Source organism: Myotis myotis, unplaced genomic scaffold, assembly GCF_014108235.1.
Source record: "Myotis myotis isolate mMyoMyo1 unplaced genomic scaffold, mMyoMyo1.p scaffold_m19_p_1, whole genome shotgun sequence".
Taxonomy (NCBI): Eukaryota; Metazoa; Chordata; class Mammalia; order Chiroptera; family Vespertilionidae; genus Myotis; species Myotis myotis.
The window spans coordinates 414,248-437,614 of record NW_023416313.1 but is presented as its reverse complement, the minus strand read 5'-3'; the positions used below and the strand labels follow the sequence as shown (position 1 = coordinate 437,614).

At 66.2% G+C, this 23,367-nt stretch overlaps 1 protein-coding gene across 5 annotated transcripts; it reads left to right on the top strand.

Moving 5' to 3' along the window:
* The first annotated feature begins 3,253 nt into the window (after positions 1-3,253).
* On the top strand, positions 3,254-22,917 carry CTBP1 (C-terminal binding protein 1). 5 transcript variants are annotated; one of them, XM_036326533.1, is made up of 10 exons: positions 3,254-3,271; positions 8,591-8,784; positions 10,187-10,341; positions 16,592-16,736; positions 18,501-18,707; positions 19,333-19,547; positions 20,149-20,279; positions 20,905-21,032; positions 21,543-21,660; positions 22,016-22,917. In XM_036326533.1, the coding sequence occupies exons 2-10, from the start codon at positions 8,778-8,780 to the stop codon at positions 22,200-22,202; spliced, it is 1,293 nt and encodes a 430-aa protein (XP_036182426.1). In that variant the 5' UTR covers positions 3,254-3,271; positions 8,591-8,777; the 3' UTR covers positions 22,203-22,917. The 5 variants fall into 5 exon arrangements, with proteins under 5 accessions (XP_036182426.1, XP_036182408.1, XP_036182400.1 ...); XM_036326525.1 differs by lacking the exon at positions 3,254-3,271 and adding an exon at positions 3,493-3,718; XM_036326515.1 differs by lacking the exons at positions 3,254-3,271; positions 8,591-8,784 and adding an exon at positions 3,492-3,718 and having other exon boundaries at positions 22,019-22,917.
* Positions 22,918-23,367: the final 450 nt, after the last annotated feature.

Below are 23,367 nucleotides of genomic sequence, written 5' to 3'. Positions count from 1 at the left end.
ACATATAATTCCACATTGTTTTTGTGATCAATCACTATGCTTTCATTATGTTCAATGTGTAACAATGAAAATACGTCCTGCATATCAGATATTTACGTTACGATTCATAACAGTAGCAAAGTTACAGTTATGAAGTAGCAACACAAATAACTTTATGGTTGGGGGTCACCACAACGTGAGGAACTGTATTAAAGGGTCGCGGTATTAGGAAGGTTGAGAACCGCTGCCTTAGAGGCTGGGACCCCTCCAGGCGTGACCCCTCCGGTCAGTGACTCGCCAGGAAGCGGCCCTTGGAGTCGGTGCCCCCGGCGGCCCTGGTCCCTCCCCCTTCCCCCGCCCGGCGGCCTGTCTGCAGGCCGGGGCGCATGTCAGCGACTGAGCCCCATTTCCAGGTTAACAGCTGCTGGAGTCACACGTGCAACCCCAGGTTTCCTACTGGAAGAGAAAAGGGGGGGAAGCAGCTCCCAAAGCGGAAATAAAGAGTTCATGCCCAGGACGGGGTGGGTGTGCTCTGGTAGAGAGGCCCGCACTGAGGGGCTTTTTTATCCTTTTCTGCGGCGAGAATCTTAGGGGTTTCAGCAGAATATTCAGCTTCCCAGGTGCACTTTCAATGTTGATGCCTCAAAATGAGCATATGGGGGCGCGCAGGCGGGGGCCCAGCCAGGCCTGGGACGGGGCAGGAGGAGCTGGAGCCGGCGACCCTCCCCTCTGGGCACCACGGGCATTTATACCCCCTGGCTTCACAGCGCCCCAGCCCATTGTGGGGGGTTCTCCCGGGCCCCTTGCCCACCCTCCCACCCGCGCCTGCCTTGCCCCCTGCGGCGCCAGGCCCCTTCTACCCGGACCCGGACCCGGAGCCTCCACGTCCTGGGGGCAACCACGGAGTGGGAAGCCCGAGAGCTGGTGGTGCTGGCGGTGCAGGCGTGGGCCACGTGGGCTGGTCCTTGCCCCGAGGTTTCCATGGTGATTGCCGCCCGGGCCTGAGGCTGCAGCGGTTCTCCCATCTGATGGCCTAGACCTCCCAGAAAGATGGTCAGGGCTGGCAGGCTGCAGGTGGCCTGGGGCCAGGACAGAGGAGGCGGCACTGCAGGCAGGGGAGAGCCATTATTCGGAGGGGAGAGCCCGGGACGGGGACAGCACCCACCGCCCTCCTGCCCAGCGCCCTTGTCCCCACCACCGCGCCCTCCAGGAAAATGTCAGTCTCGCTCGCTGCTGGGCTGCTGTGTCCCTTTCGAAGATGACGCCTTCGTCCCCAGAGACAATCCATTCTATACCTGGACTTGGGGTCCTGGACCTGCTGTTGAAAACATGGTTGGTCTTTCCCAGCACCCATTTCCCTCTAAACGGGTGACGCTAAATTGCGCAGGTACCGGTTAGTGTCAGCTGTCCTGGCCTCCGCGTGCAGTGGGCTCAGGCAGAGGCAGTGCCGGGGAACGCCGGCTGACGCGGCCATTTGTCACGGTCCTCCCTTTCCTCTTGGCTGGGCCTGGCTCGGGCGGGAGGGCACTGGACCCCATTCCAGCCAATAGAGCCTGAGGGGGTGCCTGCTGAGGAGGCAGGTGGGTTCTGGGGTCCCGGGTTTTTCACTAAGAAAAGGCAGATGGCAGGGACCCGTGATTGCTCTTTGCCTCTGACCTGCGAGGGTGAACATGTGATGTTAGGATCTGTAGCAGCAAAAGTGAGACCTTGAGAAGTAAAGAGAGCCCCAGGGGAACCGGTGCAAAGGTGGTCTCCGCTGACCGGACGGGTGATCCTCGGGGAGCCTCCTGGCTCCGGACGGACGGCTCCTTGGGAGACGATCATCGCCGGGCGTTCTGGTGCACGAAGCGGAAGGCGCCCTAGCCGACCCATTCCTTCCCCAGCGTCGTCTGGGCCACCTTCTCGCATCCAGGGTTTGCAGTTCTCCTGCCGAGACACAGGCCACGGACAAAGCCGCACCTCCCTTCCTCTGTGCCCTCCTGTCCTGCGCCTCGCTTCCCGCAGGGGCGGGCGCTAAAATCGTGGGTGATGAGGGGATGGGCTTTCTGCTTCCAGCGGAGGCCGGAGGGTCCCCAGGGCGTGCAGGGTGGGGACAGGGGCCGGGGGTGTGTGCTGTGGCGGCTCAGGAGGAGTCCTCCCACCTCGGGCTGCCGTGGCCCCATTTCCTGCGGACTCAATGTAATGACATTTTCCAGTCGTAAATGCCTAGCGGGTCTGCGAGGGGTTCGGGTGTGTCCTGCGGGCGGAGGCAGTTGGCCACCTGCTGCTGTGGAGACAGTTCTCGGGTCCGGTTCTCCGTCCTGTAGGCGGGGTCCCCTGCCCCTCCCCTGGGGGGTGAGCCGCCAGCATCAGGGCTCCAGTCCTGGGGGCAGCGCTGGCTCCCCTCCGCATTCTTTGTGGCCCAGAGGGAGCGACATGGAGGTCTCAACATACGTGTAGCCCATCCTGGAGGGGCGCCCGTCCCTGCTGCTGTATCCTGGTCACCGAGGGCCGAGACAGTGGCGGTGTGAGTGCGGGTGGGGTCCTGGGGCTGCCCCCCCCCGCCTTTTCAGAGCACCAGCTTTTGGCTTTGTTAATCCTGTCTAGCGTGGGCTTTTCTTTCTAAAATATATTTTTCCTTATTTCCGAGAGGAAGGGAGAGGGAGAGGGAGAGGGAGAGGGAGAGGGAGACATCAACGATGAGAATCCTGGGTCGGCCGCCTCCTGCTCGCCCCACACTGGGGATGGAGCCGCAGCCCGGCCTGAGCGGACCGGGAATGGAGCCCTGACCTCCTGGTCACAGGCTGATGCTCAGGCGGGGAGACATTTTCATACGGGGGCACCAGGTGAGGGGTCAAAAGCATTTTTTTCGCAAAGATACCGAGTTCCCCATCACCTTTATGAATCGCCCGACTTCCTCACCGACAGGAATTATAAAAACAGACAACACGGATGCTTTCGGGATGGTCCGTCCCACAGACCTGCCCTCAGCCCCGTGTCCGCCCCCGGGAGGCCTGGCCGGGCCCTTCCCCTCGTCCTGGGTCACGGCCGGGGCACCCCGCCTGGGGCCAGGTCCCCCTGCACCTCGAGAACCAAGCACCCGCCACGCTCCCGGCAGGAGGTGAGGGCCAGACCGCCCGGGGCGGGAACTCCGCAGCCACACCTGGCCGCCCGGACGCCCCCTCCCCTCCCCGCCCCGGCCAAGCCCAGGAAGCCCTGCTCTCCTCCGCGGCCTCGGAGCCGGTCTCAGCGCTGTGCGCACCGGGGACCAGGAAGCTCGCCCAGGCCGCCCGCCAAGCCCGCGTTTGGGGAGGTAGGTGTGCGGGGCCGGCGCGTGTGTGGTGCAGCCGGAAGGGGGACGCAGGGAGGCCCGGGCCGGGCCGATGCTGGAGCGGGGCCGGGGCGGGCGTGGGCAGGCGGGCCCCGGGCGGGGCGGGCGGGGCGGGCGGGCGCCGTCTGCAGCCGCCCGCGTGGTGCTGCGCGGTGCCCGCGCCGGGAAACAGGAGGCCGCTGGGCCGGAAGCCCCGCCCGCGCGCGCGCGCGCCTGTCCCCGCCCGCCCGGTGGAGCGGCTGCTGGCGCGGCGCGGCGCGGCTCGGACGGCGGCGCCCGGGCGCAGGAGAGCGGGCGGAGCAGCGGACGGCGCCCAGGCCGCCCCAGGCGCCGGGCTCGCGGCGGAGCGCGCCGGACTCATCGGGGCCCGCGGCCGCCCGCGCCTTTCAATGGGCAGCTCGCACTTGCTCAACAAGGGCCTGCCGCTCGGTAAGGCCGCGCGCGCGCATTTCCGGCCGCGGGGGCGGGGCGGCGGGCGGGGCCGCCGCTTTGTGTGCGAGTGCGCGTGCGCGCCGACGTGCGCGCGCCGCCGGGCTGGGGGCGGGGCCGGGGAGCGCGTGCGCGTGCCGCTGCGTGGGAGTGCGCGTGCGCCGGCGCCGCCCTCCGCCCGCCACCGCGCAGGTGACACAAAGGGGCGCGGGTCCTCGACCTTCCCGCCCCCACCCCCCGGCATCCTGACCCGCGGTTCACAGTCCCGGGCCTGTCAGGTTCCCTGATCCCGGCTCTCGCAGATCCCCGGTGCCCGCACCCCCCAGGCCTCAGGTCCCGGGGCTCGGGTCCCGGTGTCCGGCCCCCCAAACGTTAGATCCCAGGTGCCGGGTGTCCACCCCCCAGGCCTCAGATCTTAGATCCGAGGTCCGGGGCCCCAGGCCTGAGATGCCGGAGCCCAGTGTGCGGCCCCGGACCCTGGTGCCTGGCAGAGGCTCCGGACCCTGGGCTTCCCGGGGCCTGCCCAGCGGCCAGGGCCTGTCGCAGGTGGAGCCCTGATCTGTCACTTCCTGGTGTAACTCCCCCCTCCCCCCGGGGCCTAAGGGCTCGGGAGTGTCACTGGGGCGGCACGATTAGCTGCGAACGGCTCGCTTTGAAAAAGGAAGATGGTTGCATCTGGCCCAGTGGGGTCGGTAGCCCTGCTCCAGCCGCTTGGCTGCCCGCGGAGCCGGCCAGGCTGCCCTGGATGCTGGGCTGCTTGGGAGGGTGCAGCCCTCAGAACGGAGGGTTTTTCCCTGAGCACCGCGCGCTGGGGGCGCCTTGCCCTCCAGCCGGGTGGTCTTAGCGGGGGCCCTGTACTGCCATTGGGGTGTTTTGTCCATTTCTAGGAATGTATGGAGTTATATAGCGTCCGGCTCGTGGGGAGGGTGGCCTTCAGGCGGCACAGCCCTGCAGCCTCCGCTGGGTGCACAGGGAGAGGTGGGGGCAGGCGCCCGCACTGCCCTGCAGCCGGGGGCGCCGCCAGAACTTAGCAAACTGCAGGCCGCAGGCCCTTCCCTGAGCCGATCTTTTCCACCTTAATAATTCAAGAGCTTTGGACCCAATTCTGTTTGGCTCCGTTCCCCCTCGCCTTTGGAAGATGTCCGAAACAGGGGCCTTCCGGGGGCTCCGCTGGGGGGACCTGAGCTGAGGCCGTGGGGGTGCAGGCTGGGCTGGGGAGGACCCCGGGTGGCAGTTGGCCCGATGGGAGCTGCCTTCCTGCCCTGCGACTCCCGGTGGCCATCTTGCCCTCTCTAGTCCTTGTCAGCTCCCAGCCTGCTGGGCCGGGGCCTCCCGGTGGGAAGGGCCGGGCGTGGCAGGGAGCGGCCGGTCTGCAGCCCTGGAGGGTCTGCGGCTTCCTCTTCCCGCCCCGCCCCCGCCCTGGAGCCGGCAGGAGGGAGGGGCTGCCACACCTGAGCTGCGGGCGGGAGGCCGAGCTTTGTTTGGCTGCTGAGAAGCCGAGAACCGGTCTTTAGGCTGGCAGTTCCTGGAGCAGCCAGAGCCTGGCCCGGAGCCAGGCCCGCACAGCGATGACCTCTGCGATCTGGGGTTAGGGCAGATTGACTTCCTGCTGAGGGGCGGGAGCCACGCCTGGAGGAGGTGAACTTGGCCCCAAGCCTGCTGCTGCGCGAACCAACCTCCCCTCCTCCCCTCCTCCAGTGGCTGGAGGTCATCTGCGCGCACCTGAGGGCCGAGGGCCTGGACAGCCAAGGGCCCCTTCTCTTCAAGTAGCAGCTTCCTTTGTATAGAAATACACTTGGCTTTGGAAAGCTGGGCATCAGGCTGTGAGGGGCACTGCCGCCTGCCCACCTGCGTGGCGGCATCCAGGGGCCCTGCCCGGGAGCAGTGTCCTCAGAGGTCCCCCAGCCACCCCCCTGCAGGAGAAGGCGCTAGGGGTCCAGAGCTAGGTCTGCCCCACAGCCCGCTGGTGGGTGGGGCTTGGCGGGGCTTCCTTGGGCCGCCTGGCAGGGCCAGAGCACGGGCCTCCATGGGAGTGTCCGGTGTGAGCAGCCTGGGCCGTGCGGCCTGAGGAGCCCGCTCTGCTTGTTGGTGCTGATGCACTGGGCTGGCAGCATGAGGGAGGGCCGTCCCTCACTGGGACAGCAGGCTCAAGCCCTGGCCGTCCATGCAGGTGGGGTGACCCACGCTGCAGGACCGGACCTCACCCCCCGCCAGGGCTCATCTCCTCCAGAAGCTTAGCCTCGGCTCAGCCAGTGGGCTGTGCACTGGCCCCTCAAGCCCCTCTGTCTCCCGAGAGAAAACCCCTCTTCCTGCAGAGCCAGGGAACTTGGGGGCCTGTTGTCAGGCGGACAACAGGGAGGCCCTTGCTGTTTCTGCCTATCATCCTGGGGAGGTGGCCACAGACCTGCCAGGGCGGGGCTCTGGGCATGGGGGCGGGGCTCTGGGCATTGGGGGGCGGGGGTGACCTGGTGAGGCTGGGAGCTGGTGGGAGACTGGACGGGGCTGGCCCGACCAGGCGGGTCTCACACCTAAACCCTTGGGCAGCCTAATGCAACGTGAGGTGACCCATCCGAGCTCCCCGCTGGCCTGTGGCTGAGAGGACCGACTCTGCCTGGGAGGTGGCCTGGGCACGGCCACCCCTCCCCACTGTGAACTGGCCGGGTCGCCAGGGGGGCTGTCCCTATACGGGCCGTACCGCTGAGCGAGGCACCTGCAGGCCCCTCGAGCCACTCCTGGACCTGGAAGCACGGCCAGCTGTCGGCAGAGCAGAGCTTCCTTGATGCTGTTTTCACGAAAGATCGGGGGTGGGCACAGGGACCACAGGGCGCGACGCCCGAGCACCCGGGGCCTGGTTCCCCTCCGAGGGCGCCAAGGACCCTCGGGACGGGTGTGCGGCGCCAGCGCGGCGCCCTGGGCTGAGCCTGGGCCCTCGGAGGGCAGGGACCGTCCTGGAGGGCAGGTGTGAGGAGGCGGCTCGGCTGCCTGGAGGGAGCTGCCTGTTTGGAATGAGCTCCTGGCCTCTGGGAATCTCGAGTTGGTTCGCCTTGGGCTGCAGGCCTTTGGGGGCCTGGGGGAGCCGTTCCTGCGGGCCAGTCCCACCGCGGGAGGGAGCGCTGCAGGCCGCCTCGCTGCTAGGAAACGCCGGCCCCGTGTTCCGAGGAAGCCCTGCTGGGCCCGCCGAGGCCTGGGGCTGGTGCCGCCGCGCTGGCCATCACGTGACCTGCGGCCGGTGTCCTCCGGGCCGCGTGCTGCCCCAGGCCCTCGGCCCTGCGCTGTCCCCCGTGTCCTTGTGGAGGTCAGGGTGGAGGGTGAGACTGGCCTCCGACGGGCCTGCTGCCACCTGCTGCCGGTGGGCAGGGCCTTGGGACAGCCGCCCTGTCCCGGACCCGCCCAGGCGTCCCTGCCCTGGTCGGTGGGTGGCGGCTGCGGGACTGACTCACTGGACACTTCGTGCAGCGAAGTTAAAGGTTCCGTCATTTGCAGTGGAACGTTGTTCCCCGTGTTCTGTGTTCTGAGTCACGCGTGTCGTAGAGCTGAGTGCTGAGTGGCTGCGAGTCTCTGTCATGAGAGGTCAGGAGGGACCCCTCCTCGGGGCGTCGAGTCCTTCCCAGGGGAGCCGCTGTCCATGCGGAGTGGGCGTGGCGGGGACAGGTGCGTCCGGCCTGGGCAGGTGGGGCCTCCCGTGCCTGGCACTGGGAAGGCCCGTGCCCGCCTGGACCTGCTGCCCTCCTGGCCTGTGAAGAGCTGATGGTGGTGACTCGAGGGGTCGGGAGGGACGGGCTCTGCTGCCACAGGGGTCAGCCCGGGGGAGCAGGCTGCACCCAGGAGCGAGGATCCGGTGGGGGACAGGTCTCAGGGCGCTGCCACAGGGGACTGAGGAGCTGGGGCTGCCGTGGACCCGTGTGCGGTGCGAAGCCCACCGCGAGGAGAGGGCTCAGAGTCCTGTGTGGCGGGAGCTGGGGATGCGGTCGGTGTGGCGCGTGGCCCGCAGGGAACGGAGGGAGATGCTTCCAGGTGCGGAGGCCTGGGGAGCAGCCCGTCCTCGACGCCTGGGATGCACGGCTGCACCTGCTGTGGCTGTGGCTGGCTGTCCTCACCTGGCTTCCTGGGGGCCCGCAGCCCGGGTCCTGGGGGGTGAGGGCTGTGCACATCCGTGGGGCCATCCCGGCTGTAGTGGGGCCAGGCTGCCCGGTCTCCCAGGGGGCGGGGGCGGGGCCCACCTGGCGTCGCGGTGCACACCTGCGTGTTCCAGCACCTGTCTGATCAGCCCTGTGCCCGTTCCCAGCCGGAACCTCCTTGCGCTGGTCCCTGATGGTGCGAGGCCTCCGTGCCCTCGGGCCCTGGCCACCTTCCGGTCACCCGCCCGGGCAGAGCTGCGCACGCAGCACTTTGGGGAGAGCGGCTGAACGGAGTGCCCGTCCCTGGCGCTGCCCGGGAGGCCAGTGGTGTGTGCGCTGACCTGGGGAAGCCCCCGCTGGGCTCACCGTGGGGACGCGTCCCTGTCGGGGCTGCACCTGCGGCCCCTCCGCGGTGGCCGTGCTGGAGTCACCGGCCAGGAAGCTATAGGAACCTGAGGGAGAAGCTTGCAGAACTGGCTGCAGACCTGCTCCCTCGCCTCCTGGCTCATGGGCACTGGTGGCTCCGGGTGGGGACAGCTCTGGGGGTTCCCGAGTGCATGGAGGGGACATCGGCTGGACTTCAGGGCAGGCCCCTCGCGGTGTCTCCGTTCTGGCCACATCCCTGCGGTCACTCCCTCGCCAGCGTAGGGCCCCGCCCGGCCGGCGTGGACCGAGCTCCGCCTGGGGCAGTGCCGGCGTCTGACCCCGGGCAGCCCTCGGCGGCGTTAACGTGTCTCTTGTGTTTGATTTTTAGTCAGACTCTGAGCCTGGCGCGGGCGCCGGTGGCTGCCGTGGACCCGGAGCCTAAGAGCTTTGGTTCGAGACAATTAAGACGTGGGATGAGGATCCAGTGACAGGACGCAGTTCTGCCTGGGGATTCGAAGATAAAGCGTGTGGCAAAGTCGAATTCATGGTCGTGGAAGCCGAGCCCATTTTAGGCAATGTCAGGTTGGTAGGGGAGTCGGATGGAGGCAGTTCTAACCCTCCCGCCTCCGCCGGGGGCGCTGCGCCCGGAGCGTCCCGACCTCTGGTGCCGCCAGGGCCTGCACAGCCCGTGCAGGGTCTGGACACGAGGGCTCCTGCGGGGACGGCGCCCGCGGCCGTGGTGGCTGCTGTGCTGGGTTTCTGTGGGCAGCGCCAGGGAGGGGGTGCTCAGGCCGTGCACAGGGTTGGCCCTGGGGCTGATGGAGACCTGCTGTCCCGCCGGCCGCCCAGCCCCCGGCAGGCGGGCACCGCGTTTGCTCTGGTGTGGGTGGCCTCGGTGCTGGTGAGGGTGTCACTGCTGAGCCGTTCCCGCACCACCTTGATGGTCCTGGCCCCCCAGCCCCCACCCACACGTGGCCGTGGGCCAAGAGCCCGACGCTGAGCGCGCGCAGCCCTGGTCCTCGGCAGAGGCGCCCGGTCCCAGCTGGGCCTCTGGCACCGGGGCCTCACCGTGGCCGTCCTGTCGCGGCAGCAGGGCCAGTCTGCGCCTGCTCTGCCCGTGGCCCGAGGACCCTGCACGTGTGGGTGTGGTTGTGCCATGTGGATCGTGTGGATTTGCTGGCGTGAGAGTCGGCGCTGACCGAGTCACTTAGCAACGGCCGCGGGAACCTGATTCTCGCGGAAACGAAAGTGACCGCTCTCAGGTGGAGCCGGAGGCGGGCCTGGCGCGTTGCTCTCTCCGCTGCGCGGGCGGCGGACAGGCCTGGAAGCGGGGGTCTGGCCTTGCAGACCCCACGCGGGCCGCTGGCCTCGAGTCTCGGCATCTCCGCCCCTTTGCTGTTTGTGAAGGTGGTGGTGGGCAGTGGGCGGGGTGGCAGTGGGGGCTGGCAGGCACCCCCTCCTGGTGCTCATCCTGAGCCCTGGGCGCTGGCCTGTGCGGTGGGCTCCTGCGAGGGGCGGGGTGACCCGGTGCTGACGGGGACGCCTGGGAGGCCGTGTCCCCTTCGCCCAGAGGGCGTGCAGCGGCCTCGGAAGGAGCTGGCTTTCGTAATTCTGGGCCCTCGTGTGGGAGGTCGGGGTCTCGCTGCGTCTGTGTCCACCCTCTGCCCGGCACCATCCTGCCGGGGTTGGGGGCAGCCGGGCCGCAGCCTGGGGCAGAAGGGAACGTGTCCCAGTGCCGCGTGGAGACGACCCTGCGGGGCCCGGGCCCCACGCCTGGCCGCCTCCGCCCGCGCGTCCGGTCACCAGCGTCTGTGTCGTGGTCAGTGAGCTGTCGCTTTCCCACTGGCTGCCACTCACATTGGACGAGGGCCAGGGGACTGGACATGGAGCACCGTCCCCGGGGTAGCGTGGCGGGCGAGGGGGTGGCTGGGCAGCGGGTTTCCTGGGCCGCGTGGGAGGCTGAGCACCATGTCTGTCGTTGCAGGCGTCCGACCCCCGATCATGAACGGGCCCCTGCACCCCCGGCCCCTGGTGGCGCTGCTGGACGGCCGGGACTGCACGGTGGAGATGCCCATCCTGAAGGACGTGGCCACGGTGGCCTTCTGTGACGCGCAGTCCACGCAGGAGATCCACGAGAAGGTGACACGCGCTCGGCGTGGGCGGGGCCTGCAGGGGTTCGGGCCATCGCTGCCGGCGGCACCGCCCTGTGGGGAGGAGGAGGGGAGGCACTGTGTTGTCCGTCGTCTCCATCCCAGCAGCTCTGCCAGGAGGCGAGCGGGGGCTGTGGGGCCGGGGCCGGGCCCGGCAGCCTGCGGTGGGCGGTGTCTGCTCGGGGGTCCTGGGCTCCCCACGATGGGAAGTGTGTTAACCTGGTTTTCTGTTTGTAGTCACGGCCGACTCGGTCCTTCAGAACCACCTTCCCACTGTGACAGGGAGGAAGCGGGACCCGGTTTTAAAAACCCAGCATCCACCAGCCAGCGGCCCGGAGGCCGGTCCTCGGGGGGGCAGGCCTGGCGTGGCGTGCCCGCTGTTCTGGAGAGGCAGCCTCGCTGCCGCCGGGGTCGTGAGGGCCCCCTGGTCTGGGTCAGGCCTGGAGAAAGCACGGCACGGAACCCAGCACCCTCCACGGTCGGCGTGAGCTGTGAGCTGTGAGCTCGCGCCGTTGGCGGCCCGCACCGGCCCCCGCAGGTGGTGCCATCTCCTTAGGAGGGGGCTGGTGGCCTCGGCCTCATGTTCCTGTAGGTCGTCCTAGCGCCACGTCGTCCACAGCCCAGGCAGCAGGCGGCAGTGGAGAGGATTGCTGAGCGGAGACCCAGGCCGCGAGCACAGCCACAGCCAAAGGGAGAACAAGCGTGGGCTCGATAAGGAGCTGAGAGCTTAGGAAGTGGCAGCAGATTTGGGTAAACGCTGCAGGGGATCCAGACCTGGAAGAGCCCAGCTAATGGGAGGAGCGGTCAGGACGAGGACAGGGGTGGGGAGAGGGGTCGCTGTGGCACCCACACGCTTCTAACGGGGTCTCCGAATGACGGGGGGCAGATGCCTGCTGAGACGCGGCCCACAGCGCCCAGGGCCAGCGGCGAGGCCGGTGCGGCCCCGGGAAGACACCTGTGGTTTCCCGATAGGCTGGCACCTGCCTGTCATACCCACGGCCACACTTTTGGGTTTTATCCCAGAGAAACACAGCTGACGTGCAGAAAGGTTCCCGGCAGCCTTACTCCTGGCTCCTGCCCTGAGACACACGTCCCTCCCCCGGGCGACGGACACTGCAAAGGGAGTGAGCTGCCCAGAGAGCCGCCCACCTGCAGAAGGCGCTAGGGCCATGGTGCGGGGCCAAGGCTGAGGTCTGAGGGTGGGTGCTGCCCTGCTGGTCTCCAGCGATGAGATGCTGGTGGGCCACACGTGACTGAGGAGCTGACCGGCGGAGTCTGGTGCTGGCGGCCCAGTCCTGTGTCTGTGAGGCTGCTCGAATGGCAGGTGATAAAATCCCGGTTCTGGGCGCACAGGCGCACGGGCAGGGCAGTTGGAAAGTGGGCGAGGTCGTCCCGAGGGAGCTGGCTGGGGACAGGTACCCTCTGCAATGTTGGCCACTTGTGAGCCCTCTAACTTCCAAGCTGGAAAGACATCCCTAAAAAAACAGTTCATAGGACAAAAGAGACACGCAGGTGGGAAATTTAAAAAGTCATCAGCAGGAGTCAAACAAGTTTGCCAGTAAGTTTGAATACAGACCAAACAGATGCTTCTTCTAAGGTTGTAACTGACCAGAAGCAACTCAGTAAGTTAATCCCATCCCACGGGAGCCAGCGGCAGCCCCCGGGCAGGACTGGGCCGGGCCCTCAGCATGACGGCCCCGACCCACCCAGCGACGGACAGACGGCACCTCTGCCCTTGGCGTCCACCTCCCGAAGTAGCGTCCTCAGCTCTGAAGTGCCTGCTGCCTGTGCAGGGAGCACCCTCAGCCAGGAGGACGGCTTGCCCAGGAAGAGCTGGCCATTAAAAGGGGTGGACATGAAACGTTCATGGGAAAGTGGGCAGGACAGTCCAGAGAAGCCAGAAGATGAGGGAGGAGAGGCCGCCGGCCCCGGGCGGGCTGTGACCGGGTGCCCTCTGGCGTGTCCCCAGTGGACAGTGCTGGGCAGCACTTCTTTCCCGGGGGCGGCCGAGTGCGGCGGGGCAAGGGCAGCGGCGTTGTGTGCAGAGCACCGTCCCTCTTTCTGCTGGAACCCAGACATGACGGCTGGCACCTCCGCCGCCCTCAGGACGGGGATGCCCGGGAAGAAGACAGGAGCCCAGCTCCAGAGCGTGGGGTCAACACAGGCTCCCTGGCCGCCCGCAAGGCTGTGCGAGGCGGGACAGTGGCTGCTGTGTCACTGGGTGGGGAACCCCGTCCCCTCACAGCGGCTGGATGTCAACCTCCTCTAAGTGCTGCGGAAGGAGCTGTCATCACCACAGTGCGTGCAGAAAGGCGCCTGCACTCCACGCGAGTTCCAGGTTCGACCGGCACCGGCAAAACCAAGGGCCGGCCCAGCTGCAGTGGGTGCTTCGCAGCTGCTGGACGGCACATGGACGGAACTGCTCGTGCAGCACAGGCTTCCTGTGGAGGAGGAGGCAACGGCGAGAGGAAGCTGGGCGCCCAGATGCTGCGTCCATCGGGGCTGGTGGGTGCTGACCCTCCTCACCGGGAGCCAGTCCCAGGACGAAGGCACTGGGCCGGGCAGAGAGGAGAGGAGTCCAGGAAAGTGCAGGAACACTTTGTCGTGGCGTCCGGGGGACTGCTGGGAGGCGTGTCCGAGCTGAGAGGGTGGGACAGACGGAAAAGCCCTTCCAAGGGGACGGAATGGCCTCCGGTCAGTGGGCAAAGGCGTGGGCGCTGCCCAAGACCCCTGGTCCGTGGGCACTGAGGACCATGGCGGGGACACGCTTGCTGCCCTGAGACCAGGACAGCCGTTCCTGCAGGATACGTGGGTAGTAGAGGCCGTCCGATTGGACGGCAAGGAGGTCGCATGTGCAAGTGCCCCAGGCAGGGGAGACGTGGGGGTGGGGAGGATCACAGACACGGTCGATGCTCCAGGCCCTGGAACCGCGAGCCAGCAGGGGACCCCCACCCCAGCACTGGGCACCACTTGCTGTGGGAGCACAAGGGGCTGTGGCCCAAGGCAGCTGTCCTCTTGCCAGGAGAAATGGAAGCATCCACGCTGGTCCTGCATGTGCCTGCTCATCGTGGAACCTTCTGGAAGCTTCAGAGGGGCCCTGCCTGTGTATGTGGACGTGGGAGACCAGGGAAATGGAAAGAAGCCCCCAAAGCTTGTGCTGGTGCCCACCAAACCCTGGCTTTGCCACGGTGCCCGAATGGCCCCCTTTGGGCCCTGCTGCCATGGACCGTGCTCAGAGGCTGTGCGCGTGGGACGTGTCACCCCTGTCCTGGGGTTGAGCCACCGAGTTAAGTCGCTGGCCTGGTCACACAGCTGCAGGGGAGGGGCCTGAGTGGATGTCGGCCTGGGCACCCCTGTGCCGGGAGCCAGTCCATCCTTGCTGTCTGAAGGGACCTGGCGTATATGGCATACTGTTCTTAATATGTTTGCTCACCTTCTTGGCACTATGTGTTTTAACCAAGGTCACCTCTCTGAGAAAGGTTGTTTCCCCAGGTAGGGATTTTCCCCTGAAGTTAGGGAGGGAATAAAACCTCTTAACTAAGTGCCAGGCGGGTAATTAATCACTTTAACTACGAACAATCATGCTTAAGCTACATAATCTTTACTCCCTGGAATGGAGATAAGAAACGCCCTAACCTTTGGAATAGAGATTGATAGGATTGGAATCAACTGGTATAAATACAGATGTAACAAGACAACAGGACACAGAACTTAGAAGACAGAACCAAGAGACACAGAACCTACACAGAACCTAGACACAGAACCTACACAGAACCTAGAGACAGAAGAACTTCGCTGGAGAGAACATGGCAAAAGATCCTGGACAGAACCTGGCTACAGAACTTGGTTGGAGAACCTAGACAGAACCTGGCTGAAGAACCCGGCTACAGAACCGGGCAACCGAACCTGGAGAACCTAGCGAGAGAACATGGCTACAGAACCTGGCTGGAGATCCTGACCAGAACTTGGCTAGAGAACCCAACCATGCTGATCAACTGAACGCTGCCTCTGAGTCTTTCCCACTTCGCTGACTCCATCCACACCTTTGGGGACCCCTGGACCTGCTGGGGTGGGACCCCAGCACCCCTGGGCAGCAGTAGGTCCCAGGGACAGACTTCCTCCCGGAGCTGACACGGTATCCGGGTGTCGCAGCTACTCTGCAACCCCAGGAGCTGTGGGAACCTGCACGGAGAGTGGCTGGAGGCCAGACAGCACAGCCGTGATGGTCCCTGGGCGGAACGGGCTTGGCTGTGGGCTTGCTTCTGCACTGGAGCGTGGCCTCCCACCGGCCGGGGCGGGAGCAGCTCTGAGTAGCGTCGCAGTCCCTATTCTGAGCCTGCACCTGGCGCCAGGTGATTAAAAATAGGCGAGGAAAGGACTAGGACGTGGGAAGATAACTTACAAGACACATGTGGGCAGGTCACACTCAGCAATGCAAGCTAAAGCTAGAATCCTAGATGGCAACTTGCATCCATCATATTTCCCATTTAGCGTCTAGCGCTGCGCGGCCAGGTGGGGGGAGAACACCAAGGACATGGACAAGCACTGGACGCAGCCGAGCGCCCAGCAGTGGGAGGCGGCAGGCCACTGGGCCGCCCTCGCGGGGACGGAGCCCTCGCTGCCGGTGAAGCCTCAGGGTTAGGCCTGCGTACGGCTGTGCCTGCCCACAGCGGACACCCTCCAATCTGCCCCCCCTCAACTTGCCACAGTCCCTCCTCACCAGCTCTTGTGGCGGCCCCCCAGTTCACACAGCAGAGGGAGTCCAGAGGGGGCTTCCTGGGTCCTACCGGCCAAGCCCTCCCCCACCCCCTCCCCCCTGTGGCCTTCGCCACGCTCACCGCCTAAGCTGTGTCCACCTCCCCACGCCCTCCTGTCCCCTCTGCCCCATGGGCACTGGCTGCTACTCTGCTGTCACACAGGGCCCTCCCCTCCCACACCAGGGCCATCCTGGCACCAGAGGTCTGTGCCTGTGCTGCCTGACATCCCCTGACCCCCGCTGCCTGGGGCGGGTACCCAGCAGGTCAGCCACACACCCACTCAGCTCTGCTCTGCCTCCAGGAGCTGGTCCCAGATCCCAGGCAGGAGCAGGCCACTCCCTTTATCTCACAAGTCCTGGCCAGCCCAGTGCCTGCAGGACCAGGGTCCAGGCCCCCAAGGCTGCGTCTCCAGGCCGCCCCCAGGGAACTGTCTTTGTTCTGGTTGGCTGTCTGTCCAGCGACAGCTGAGGCTGCTGTGGGAGGAGGAGGCGGGCAGTTAGCCCTGCATCCCACACATGGAAACCCACTCTACTCACCCGCCTAACGGGCCCCACATCCAGGCTCTCCTGGGTGCGACAGGCTTCTCCCTCGGCTCACACATGGCACATGGGAGCCTGGGAAGTTGTGCGCAGCGGGCACTCGGCCTCCCTGTCCTGGGTGCCCAGGTCAGGTTGGCCTCCCTGCCATCTAGGAGGCTCAGCCTGCAGGGCAGACAGCAGCCCAGGGTTCCACCGGCCACTGTGTTTCAGCGACTCAGGGGTCCTTGGCTGCAGGGCCCCCTGCTCTGTCCTTGAGGGAAGGACAAGTCCTGTCCCCCAGCAACCGCACGTCCTAGTCATACCAGTGCCTCTGGCCCTTCTCGGAGCAGTGGCCCAGGTCCATGGCCTCTGCCCTTGAGCCCGGAGATGGGACGTTGTGTGTTATCTGCCTACATCTGGCTGTTCCCAGAGCGTTTCTCCCCAGAACCCAACCCTAGGGTTTGGGCCCGATGCCCTCCTCGACCACAAGGGGCTCCCTGGGGAGCCAGGTGTGCTGGCTCTGCTCTGCATGAGGCAGCTGTGCCGGGCCCTGCCTGTGGGGAGGTTTGTGCTCCTGTCCGTGGTTTGGCAAGGAAAGCAGTGAGCCCTCGGTCTCATCTGAACTCTCAGGGGACACGCCCCGTCCTGTGGCTTTGGTGCCGCGGGTGGGTCTGGGCTCTGGACGCGGTGTCCTCCGGTGCTCAGCATTCTCCATCTTAGCGTCTGCTGCCCGTGCCTGCCCTTCCCATGCTGGTGGGGGGCAGGGACCCCGGGTTTCCTGGCTGAGGCACCTGGTCGGCTCAGGCGGCTTCTGACCCAAAAGCCTGCTGCGCACACAGGAAGCTACGGGGCTCCTGGTGGCCCCAGCCAGGGCGGGGCTGAGGGGACGTGTCCATGGGGCCTCTGCCCATGTTGGGCCGACGGGCGGCAGCTTCCAGGCTCACGGCCGCTGTCCTCGCCGCAGGTGCTGAACGAGGCGGTGGGCGCGCTCATGTACCACACCATCACGCTGACCCGGGAGGACCTGGAGAAGTTCAAAGCCCTCCGGATAATTGTCCGGATCGGCAGCGGCTTTGACAACATCGACACCAAGTCGGCTGGGGACTTAGGTAGGAGGGGCCCTTTCTCTCTGCCGTCGCCGGGTGTCCTTGGAGTGACCTCCCCACATTCTGTGCGGTGCCGGCTTCTGCTTCACAGCAAGCCTCCTGCTGCAGCCCCCGCGGCTTGGCTGCAGGTGGCCTGTGAGCTGGCGTCATGGGGCCCCACGGGGTCGGCCCCCCGGCATGTGCAGGCTCCAGTGCTGCCCACGCCTGTGTGTCGGGGCAGCTGGCACTCGGCCTCAGCTTCCCACACTCCCTGGGGCCGGCGGCCAGTGTCCTTGGGTTTCACACGCCCCATCCAGGAGACGCTGGAAAGGCAGTGTGTGTTGTGAGTTAGGACATGCAGGAGTGTGTGCACACATGTGACTACATGCACACATGTGCACATGACCGTGAAGCGGATTTAACGTGGACTGCACCTTGCTGGGCTGCCTGCCCTTCCCTCGATGCTCTGCTATCTCTTCCCCTTCCTGTGCTGGTCACGGCCAGGGAGGCACGGCCACACCCAAGCAGACCCGAGGCTGTAGCCGGCACCCCTCCCCCAGGTCCTGGGGTCACTGCTGACACCTCCCGTGGCAGTGTCTCTGGGGCGGCGCCTGCAGGTAGGCTGAGGCCTGGACACTTTCTGAGCTGGTGTCCTTGGGACCTGTCCCTGCACAGCTGGCCCTCAGTCTCACGGTTTCACGGCTGGGCTGACCATTAGCCAGGAACAGTCTGGGCATGCCCTGCTGTCACCCGCAGAAGTCCTGGGACCTGCTGCCCCTTCTCGGGTGGGCAGCAGCTTGGTTCCCACCTGGCCTCCCTGCACCCCCTCCTGCATTTTCCAGGGAGTTGGGGTGTGGCCCTTACTGGGTCCTCATGCAGCCGTCTGTGTGCCCGGCCCCAACCCAGCCACCGGGGACCTCCTCCTCGTCAGGGAGATGGTTGACGGGAGACCAGGGGTGCGCCATGCAGGCTGCCGGGGAGGAGGGTGAGGGCCAGGACTCAGGGAGGGGGATGGAGCCACTGGGGCAGATCCTAGGTCCTAGGACCTAGGACAGCCGTGGGCAAACTACGGCCCGCGGGCCGGATCCGGCCCGTTCGGCTGTTCTATCCGGCCCGCGGAGCCGAAAGGGCGGAGGGTTCTCTTGCTCTCTCCTCCGCTCCTTCACCAGCAGCAGTGTTAACATGGCAACGTCGGGAAACATGGCCGCAGCTCCTTCTTCTGAGTCCAGTTTAAGAACCCATTGTGGCCCTCACGTCAAAAAGTTTGCCCACCCCTGGACTAGGAGCAGCGTTGCCTCACGGTGGGACCCACCAGCGTGGGCGGGGGCCACGTGGAGAGAAGTGGGGACCGAGGCTTGCATGGAGAAACTTGAGCCAGCTCGCTTTCCAGGGTCACTCTGCTAAGGGGGCCCGGTGGGCTGGGAGGACGGGGCCATGGGGCACAGGCTGCGGGGGACGGGAGGATGGCCATGGGGGGCTGCGGGGGATGAGAGGGGGCCCCATCCCTCTAAAACGAAGCCTCCATTGGCCCAGGGAGCCCAGAGACAGGAGTGAGACCTGTAGGTGTGTGTGGCTGTGGGGCTGGTTCCAGATTCTTCCCTGACCACGGCCCCTTCCTGGAAGGTGGAGGAGCAGGTGGTCCAGCCAGGGCCCAGGTGTCCAATTGTCCTGTCTCCTCCGTCCGCCCGGTGGGCGGCTTTCCCACATGGCCTGGGGGCGTGTCCTTGGCTCTCACGGGCGAAGCACTGGGATGGCCGTGGTGACCACCCAGCTGTCTTGTGTCCCCAGGCATCGCTGTCTGCAATGTGCCGGCGGCGTCCGTGGAGGAGACCGCCGACTCCACCATGTGCCACATCCTCAACCTGTACCGCAGGACCACCTGGCTGCACCAGGCGCTGCGGGAAGGCACTCGCGTCCAGAGCGTCGAGCAGATCCGGGAAGTGGCTTCTGGAGCCGCCAGAATCCGTGGGGAGACCTTGGGCATCATCGGACTAGGTGAGCTCACCTCTGTCCTCACCGTCTGCATGGGCTCAGCGGACGATGAGGTGCCCCACCCAGAGACGCTGAGGAGTGGAGGGGGCCCCGCCCGCGGTTGTGCGGGCCTGTGTGCCCAAAAATACCAGCCACAGGCCCCACGCACACGCATGCTCGCCCTGCTGCCCTCCCTGCCTATGGTGATGGCTGAGTGGACGTGGCCCTCAGATGAGGGCCAGGTGGCCCTGAGGTCCCTTTGCCACTTTGCCCGCCAGGGCTTGTCCCCAGCAGCGGCTGTGGGGGGAGGAAGGTGTTCCCGCTGCCGTACGGTCTTCACCCGCCGGCTCATGCAGCAGCGCCTGTCCTGGGGTGGGTGGCGTCTGGCCCAGCACACATGGGGCAGGCCGGACCCTCAGCCCCACCCCGTGCGCGGCCCCCTCGTGTCCACTGAGCGTCCATGTGTGCTCCCTGTGGGCTGCCTCCAGCCCCTGCATGGCCAAGTGGGGGGTCCCGTGGCTACTGACTTGATGGCCCCATGCTCAGTATCGGGGGGCAGAAGCCTTGGAGCCCAGAGGGTCTGCTCCCACGCTGAGCGTCTGCACGGAGGCAGGGGGCCCTGGCCGAGGTGACGCCGGTCTCCCCCCAGGTCGCGTCGGGCAGGCGGTGGCGCTGAGGGCCAAGGCCTTTGGCTTCAACGTGCTCTTCTACGACCCCTACCTGCCGGACGGCACCGAGCGGGCCCTGGGGCTGCAGAGGGTGAGCACCCTGCAGGACCTGCTGTTCCACAGCGACTGCGTGAGCCTGCACTGCGGCCTCAACGAGCACAACCACCACCTGGTCAACGACTTCACCGTCAAGCAGGTGGGCGGGCGGGGTCAGAGGTCAGGGCCGGGGCCAGGTCAGGGCCAGGGGGCTGGGGGGGGGCCAGGCGGAGGGTCCGCTCTGCCAGCACAAGGCACGCACAGTGAGCGACAGAGGCCCCTGCTAGCTGGTCCCAGGGCCAGCGCCCTTCCCTGCTTTGGACTTTCCCCACCAGAAGCTCCTAAAAGGCCGAGGCCTATGGCAGAGGTGAAGCCGCGGAGCTTTTGGCGTCAAGTTCCCCACAAATGGGGTGGACACAGGGACCGGAGGGTCTTGGGGCCGCCTGAGGGTGGAGGCTTACATCACAGCAGAATGTTGGCCCTGGGCAACCCACACGCTCACCCAGTGTATCCTGAGCTGCCCTGCACCTGGCAGGGCTGGAACCGGGCTGCCCCCACGTGGGGGAGTGGGGGCCACACAGGCTGAGCCCGCGGAGGCCAGCTGGGGGAGCGAGGGCCACGAGGCACAGCCCCAGGCCTCACCGGCAAGCCTGGTGCCTGTCTGGAAAGTGCCCAAGTGCGCCCTCCTGCCCCCCTTCCAGCAGCAGGGTAGTGAGGCGGCCTGGGGTGACTTGCTCTGGGTGTTGTTTGGTGTCTTCCAGATGCGACAAGGGGCCTTCCTGGTGAACACAGCCCGGGGCGGCCTGGTGGACGAGAAGGCGCTGGCCCAGGCCCTGAAGGAGGGGCGGATCCGCGGCGCGGCCCTGGACGTGCACGAGTCGGAGCCCTTCAGGTGACTCCTGGCAGGGCTTTGGGTGGTCTCAGGACGGCGCCTCTCCCGCCGGGCACTCCCTCCCCAGGCTCAGGCCCCTCACTAGCTGGCATCAGCACTCATGATGTGAGGCCCGGTGCCCACATGCACCACCAGGCCGCAGCCTCCAGCGGCCAGCCATCCGAGGGCAGGGGTGTAACTGGGCTCCGTGTCCAGCCCACGACCCTGCTCCAGGAGGACCTTCCCCCCGGGCCCGGCCAAGTCTCAGCAGGCGGGTGGCCAGCATAGCACCTAGGCCAGGACAGCTCTCAGGGCCTGCACCTGCCAGAGCCCAGGGCACAGTGCTGACGGGTTGCCCAGGTGTGCCAGGTGGCCGGCCCCCGTGTGGCAATGTCCAGAGGCCCCACAGCCGAGAAGCCAGTCTGCGGCACAGGCCGGCCTGGGAGGGTGGTGCCCTAGAAACGGTGGTGCCAGGAGGGCCTGGGGTCTGAGAGCCAGAAGCTCCTGGGACCAGTGTTCCCTCCAGGCGAGGCCCCGCCCCCTGCGGTCGGGAGCCCGGGGACAGATGTAACTGCCTTGAGGACCCCTGGGTCTGATGGAGGGCAGGTGCCGGGCTGTGGCTCTGACCTGCGCTCTGCTGTCCTAGCTTCAGCCAGGGCCCCCTGAAGGATGCCCCCAACCTGATCTGCACCCCCCACGCAGCCTGGTATAGCGAGCAGGCGTCCATTGAGATGCGCGAGGAGGCGGCCCGGGAGATCCGGAGAGCCATCACAGGTGGGCTGGGTGAGGCTCCAGCAGGGCCTGGGGTCCTCTGAGGCTCTTTGAGGCGAGCACTCACCAGGAGACCCGGGTGGGAGCACCTCCGCCTCTCATTCAGCAGAATCCGTCCTGTGCTGGCCCTGGGCAGGGAGCAAGAGGGACCCGCCCTGGGGGACATCAAGGCCGAGGCTGGGAGGCGGGCCTGGTCTTCCCTCTGGTCGCGCACGGGCAGCCCAGGCCTTCTCCCGCGCCTCCCTTATGACCCTCCCTCCCTGTCACCCCTGGGGTTCAGCTGACGTGTCACCCATTGCCAGCCTTGTAAGTCAGACAACACTGGTCAGCCTGGCCTGGGCTTAGTGGACAGGGTGGGGGTGACCAGACCGACGGCACCCCCATACTGAGAGGAGCCAGGAGGAAGGGAGGCCTGGCTGGGGGACCCGTGTTCTCGACCGAGCTGCCTCTCCTGGGGCCCCCAGTGGCAGCTGTGTAACTCGGACACCATCCTCCCCGTGCCCTGCCGCCCAGGCCGGGTCCCCGACAGCCTGAAGAACTGTGTCAACAAGGACCACCTGGCAGCCGCCGCCCCCTGGGCCAGCATGGACCCGGCCGTCGTGCACCCCGAGCTTAACGGGGCCGCCTACAGGTGAGCGGGCGGGGACAGTGGTCAGGGACACAGCTCTCGGGGGAGAGGGGCTCAGCCGGGCTCTGGGCCTGGATGGCTGTGCTCCCATGGACCCAGTAGACACAAAGGTCGGGAGTTAGAGCCTGAGGAGGGTGGCCTTCAGGCTGGGTGGGAACAAGACCATGTGGGCGGAGGCCATGCTGGGCGCAGGGTTCAGGGTTTGGGGAGGCGGGCGCGGGGCAGGGTACGGGGAGGCCGAGGGGGGTCAGGGTATGGGGAGGCGGAGGGGGCCCAGGCAGGGTCCTCTCAGCAGACAGCTTAGGGCGCAACGCCCTGCCCTGCCACTGGGCTCATGGTGGCCTCCCTCCTTTCCTAGCAGGTACCCCCCGGGCGTGGTGGGCGTGGCTCCCAGTGGCATCCCAGCCGCTGTTGAAGGCATTGTCCCCAGCGCCATGTCCCTGTCCCACGGCCTGCCCCCGGTGTCCCACCCACCCCACGCCCCTTCTCCCGGCCAAACCGTCAAGCCCGAGGCGGATAGAGACCATTCGAGTGACCAGTTGTAGCGCGGGCGGAGCTCTGCAGCCTCGGTGCCGGTGGCCAGGCCTCGGATAGGCGCCAGCGGAGGAGGCGCCCTTGGGTGGCGGTGGCACTCCAGAGACTGTCCCGGCGCCCAGCAGCGGAGGTGGCGCCGGCCTCCCCGCGTTGACTAGTCCCGTCCTGAGGGCCCGTGCTGCCCCGTGTTTTTGCGTCTCGTTAAGCAAAAGAAGTTAGTAGTTAATTCTATCATGAATGTCCTTGTCTGTGTGCAGCCTTTAGAACATCACCAAGGATTTGTTTGCTTAGCTGTCACCACCAGGCCGAGGGCGTCACAGCCCTTCGGTCGCTCCTTCTCCGCGGAACGTGCCGTGCACGGCAGTTGGCAAACTTCTCAGGACTACGGACCCTCCCCGTTTTCTTTCTATGCCACACAGTGCATTGTTTTTCTATCTGCTTGTCTTATTTTTAGAATAATTTAGAGAAACAAAACCAAGGCTGTTTTTCCTAATTTTGGCATGAACCCCCGTTCCAAATGAAGACGGCACCGCGACATAGCAGCAGGCGGGAGCACGCAGTGCTGGCCCTCGGCGCTGACCCAGGGGTGCGAGTGCGGCTCTGGCCTGTGCGGTGCCATCCTGCTGATGTGGTAGGCTAGCAGTATTTTGGTTAAAATCATGTTCGTGACTGTAACCATTTGTATGAATTATTTTAAAGAAATAAAAATCCCAGAAAGAGCCGGCACGCCCAGCCTCTTTTCGTGGCTTTGTCTCACAGGACCCTGGGTCTCCATGCTGGCTCTCATGGCCTCGGGGGCTGGAGCGGGCAGCCCTGGGACACTGCAGGGCATTGGTCCCCACCCTCATGTGAGGGGGCCTCGTGCCTGGGCACTGCTGTGGAGGGGGCTACTAGTGGGCAGGGGGCTGAGCTCCAGCCTGGCCAGTGGCTCACCTACTCTCACAGCGGCCGGTCCTAGAGCAGCTCCAGGCGAGTCCTTTCCGTCTTCTGACACAGCCGACTGCGGTCATGGCCCTGCCAAAGCCCTGTTGGCACCGAGCAGAGCCTGAGCGTGTGCAAGCACCCTGACCCCTGAACCCGCCCTGTACCCCACGGCCTCAGGATGCCCCGAGCCCCGTGTGGCCCTGCACCCCACTCCATTCCTGACCTCTGCCCTCCTGTGCCCCGGTGTGGCCT

Excerpts from the sequence above, each read along its gene's own strand:
- CTBP1 (XM_036326507.1), top strand. The coding sequence starts at position 3,679 with ATGGGCAGCTCGCACTTGCTCAACAAGGGCCTGCCGCTCG. Across the intron at positions 3,719-10,186 it reads CAACAAGGGCCTGCCGCTCG|GCGTCCGACCCCCGATCATG; the intron begins GTAAGGCCGCGC and ends CTGTCGTTGCAG. Across the intron at positions 16,737-18,500 it reads CAAGTCGGCTGGGGACTTAG|GCATCGCTGTCTGCAATGTG; the intron begins GTAGGAGGGGCC and ends TTGTGTCCCCAG.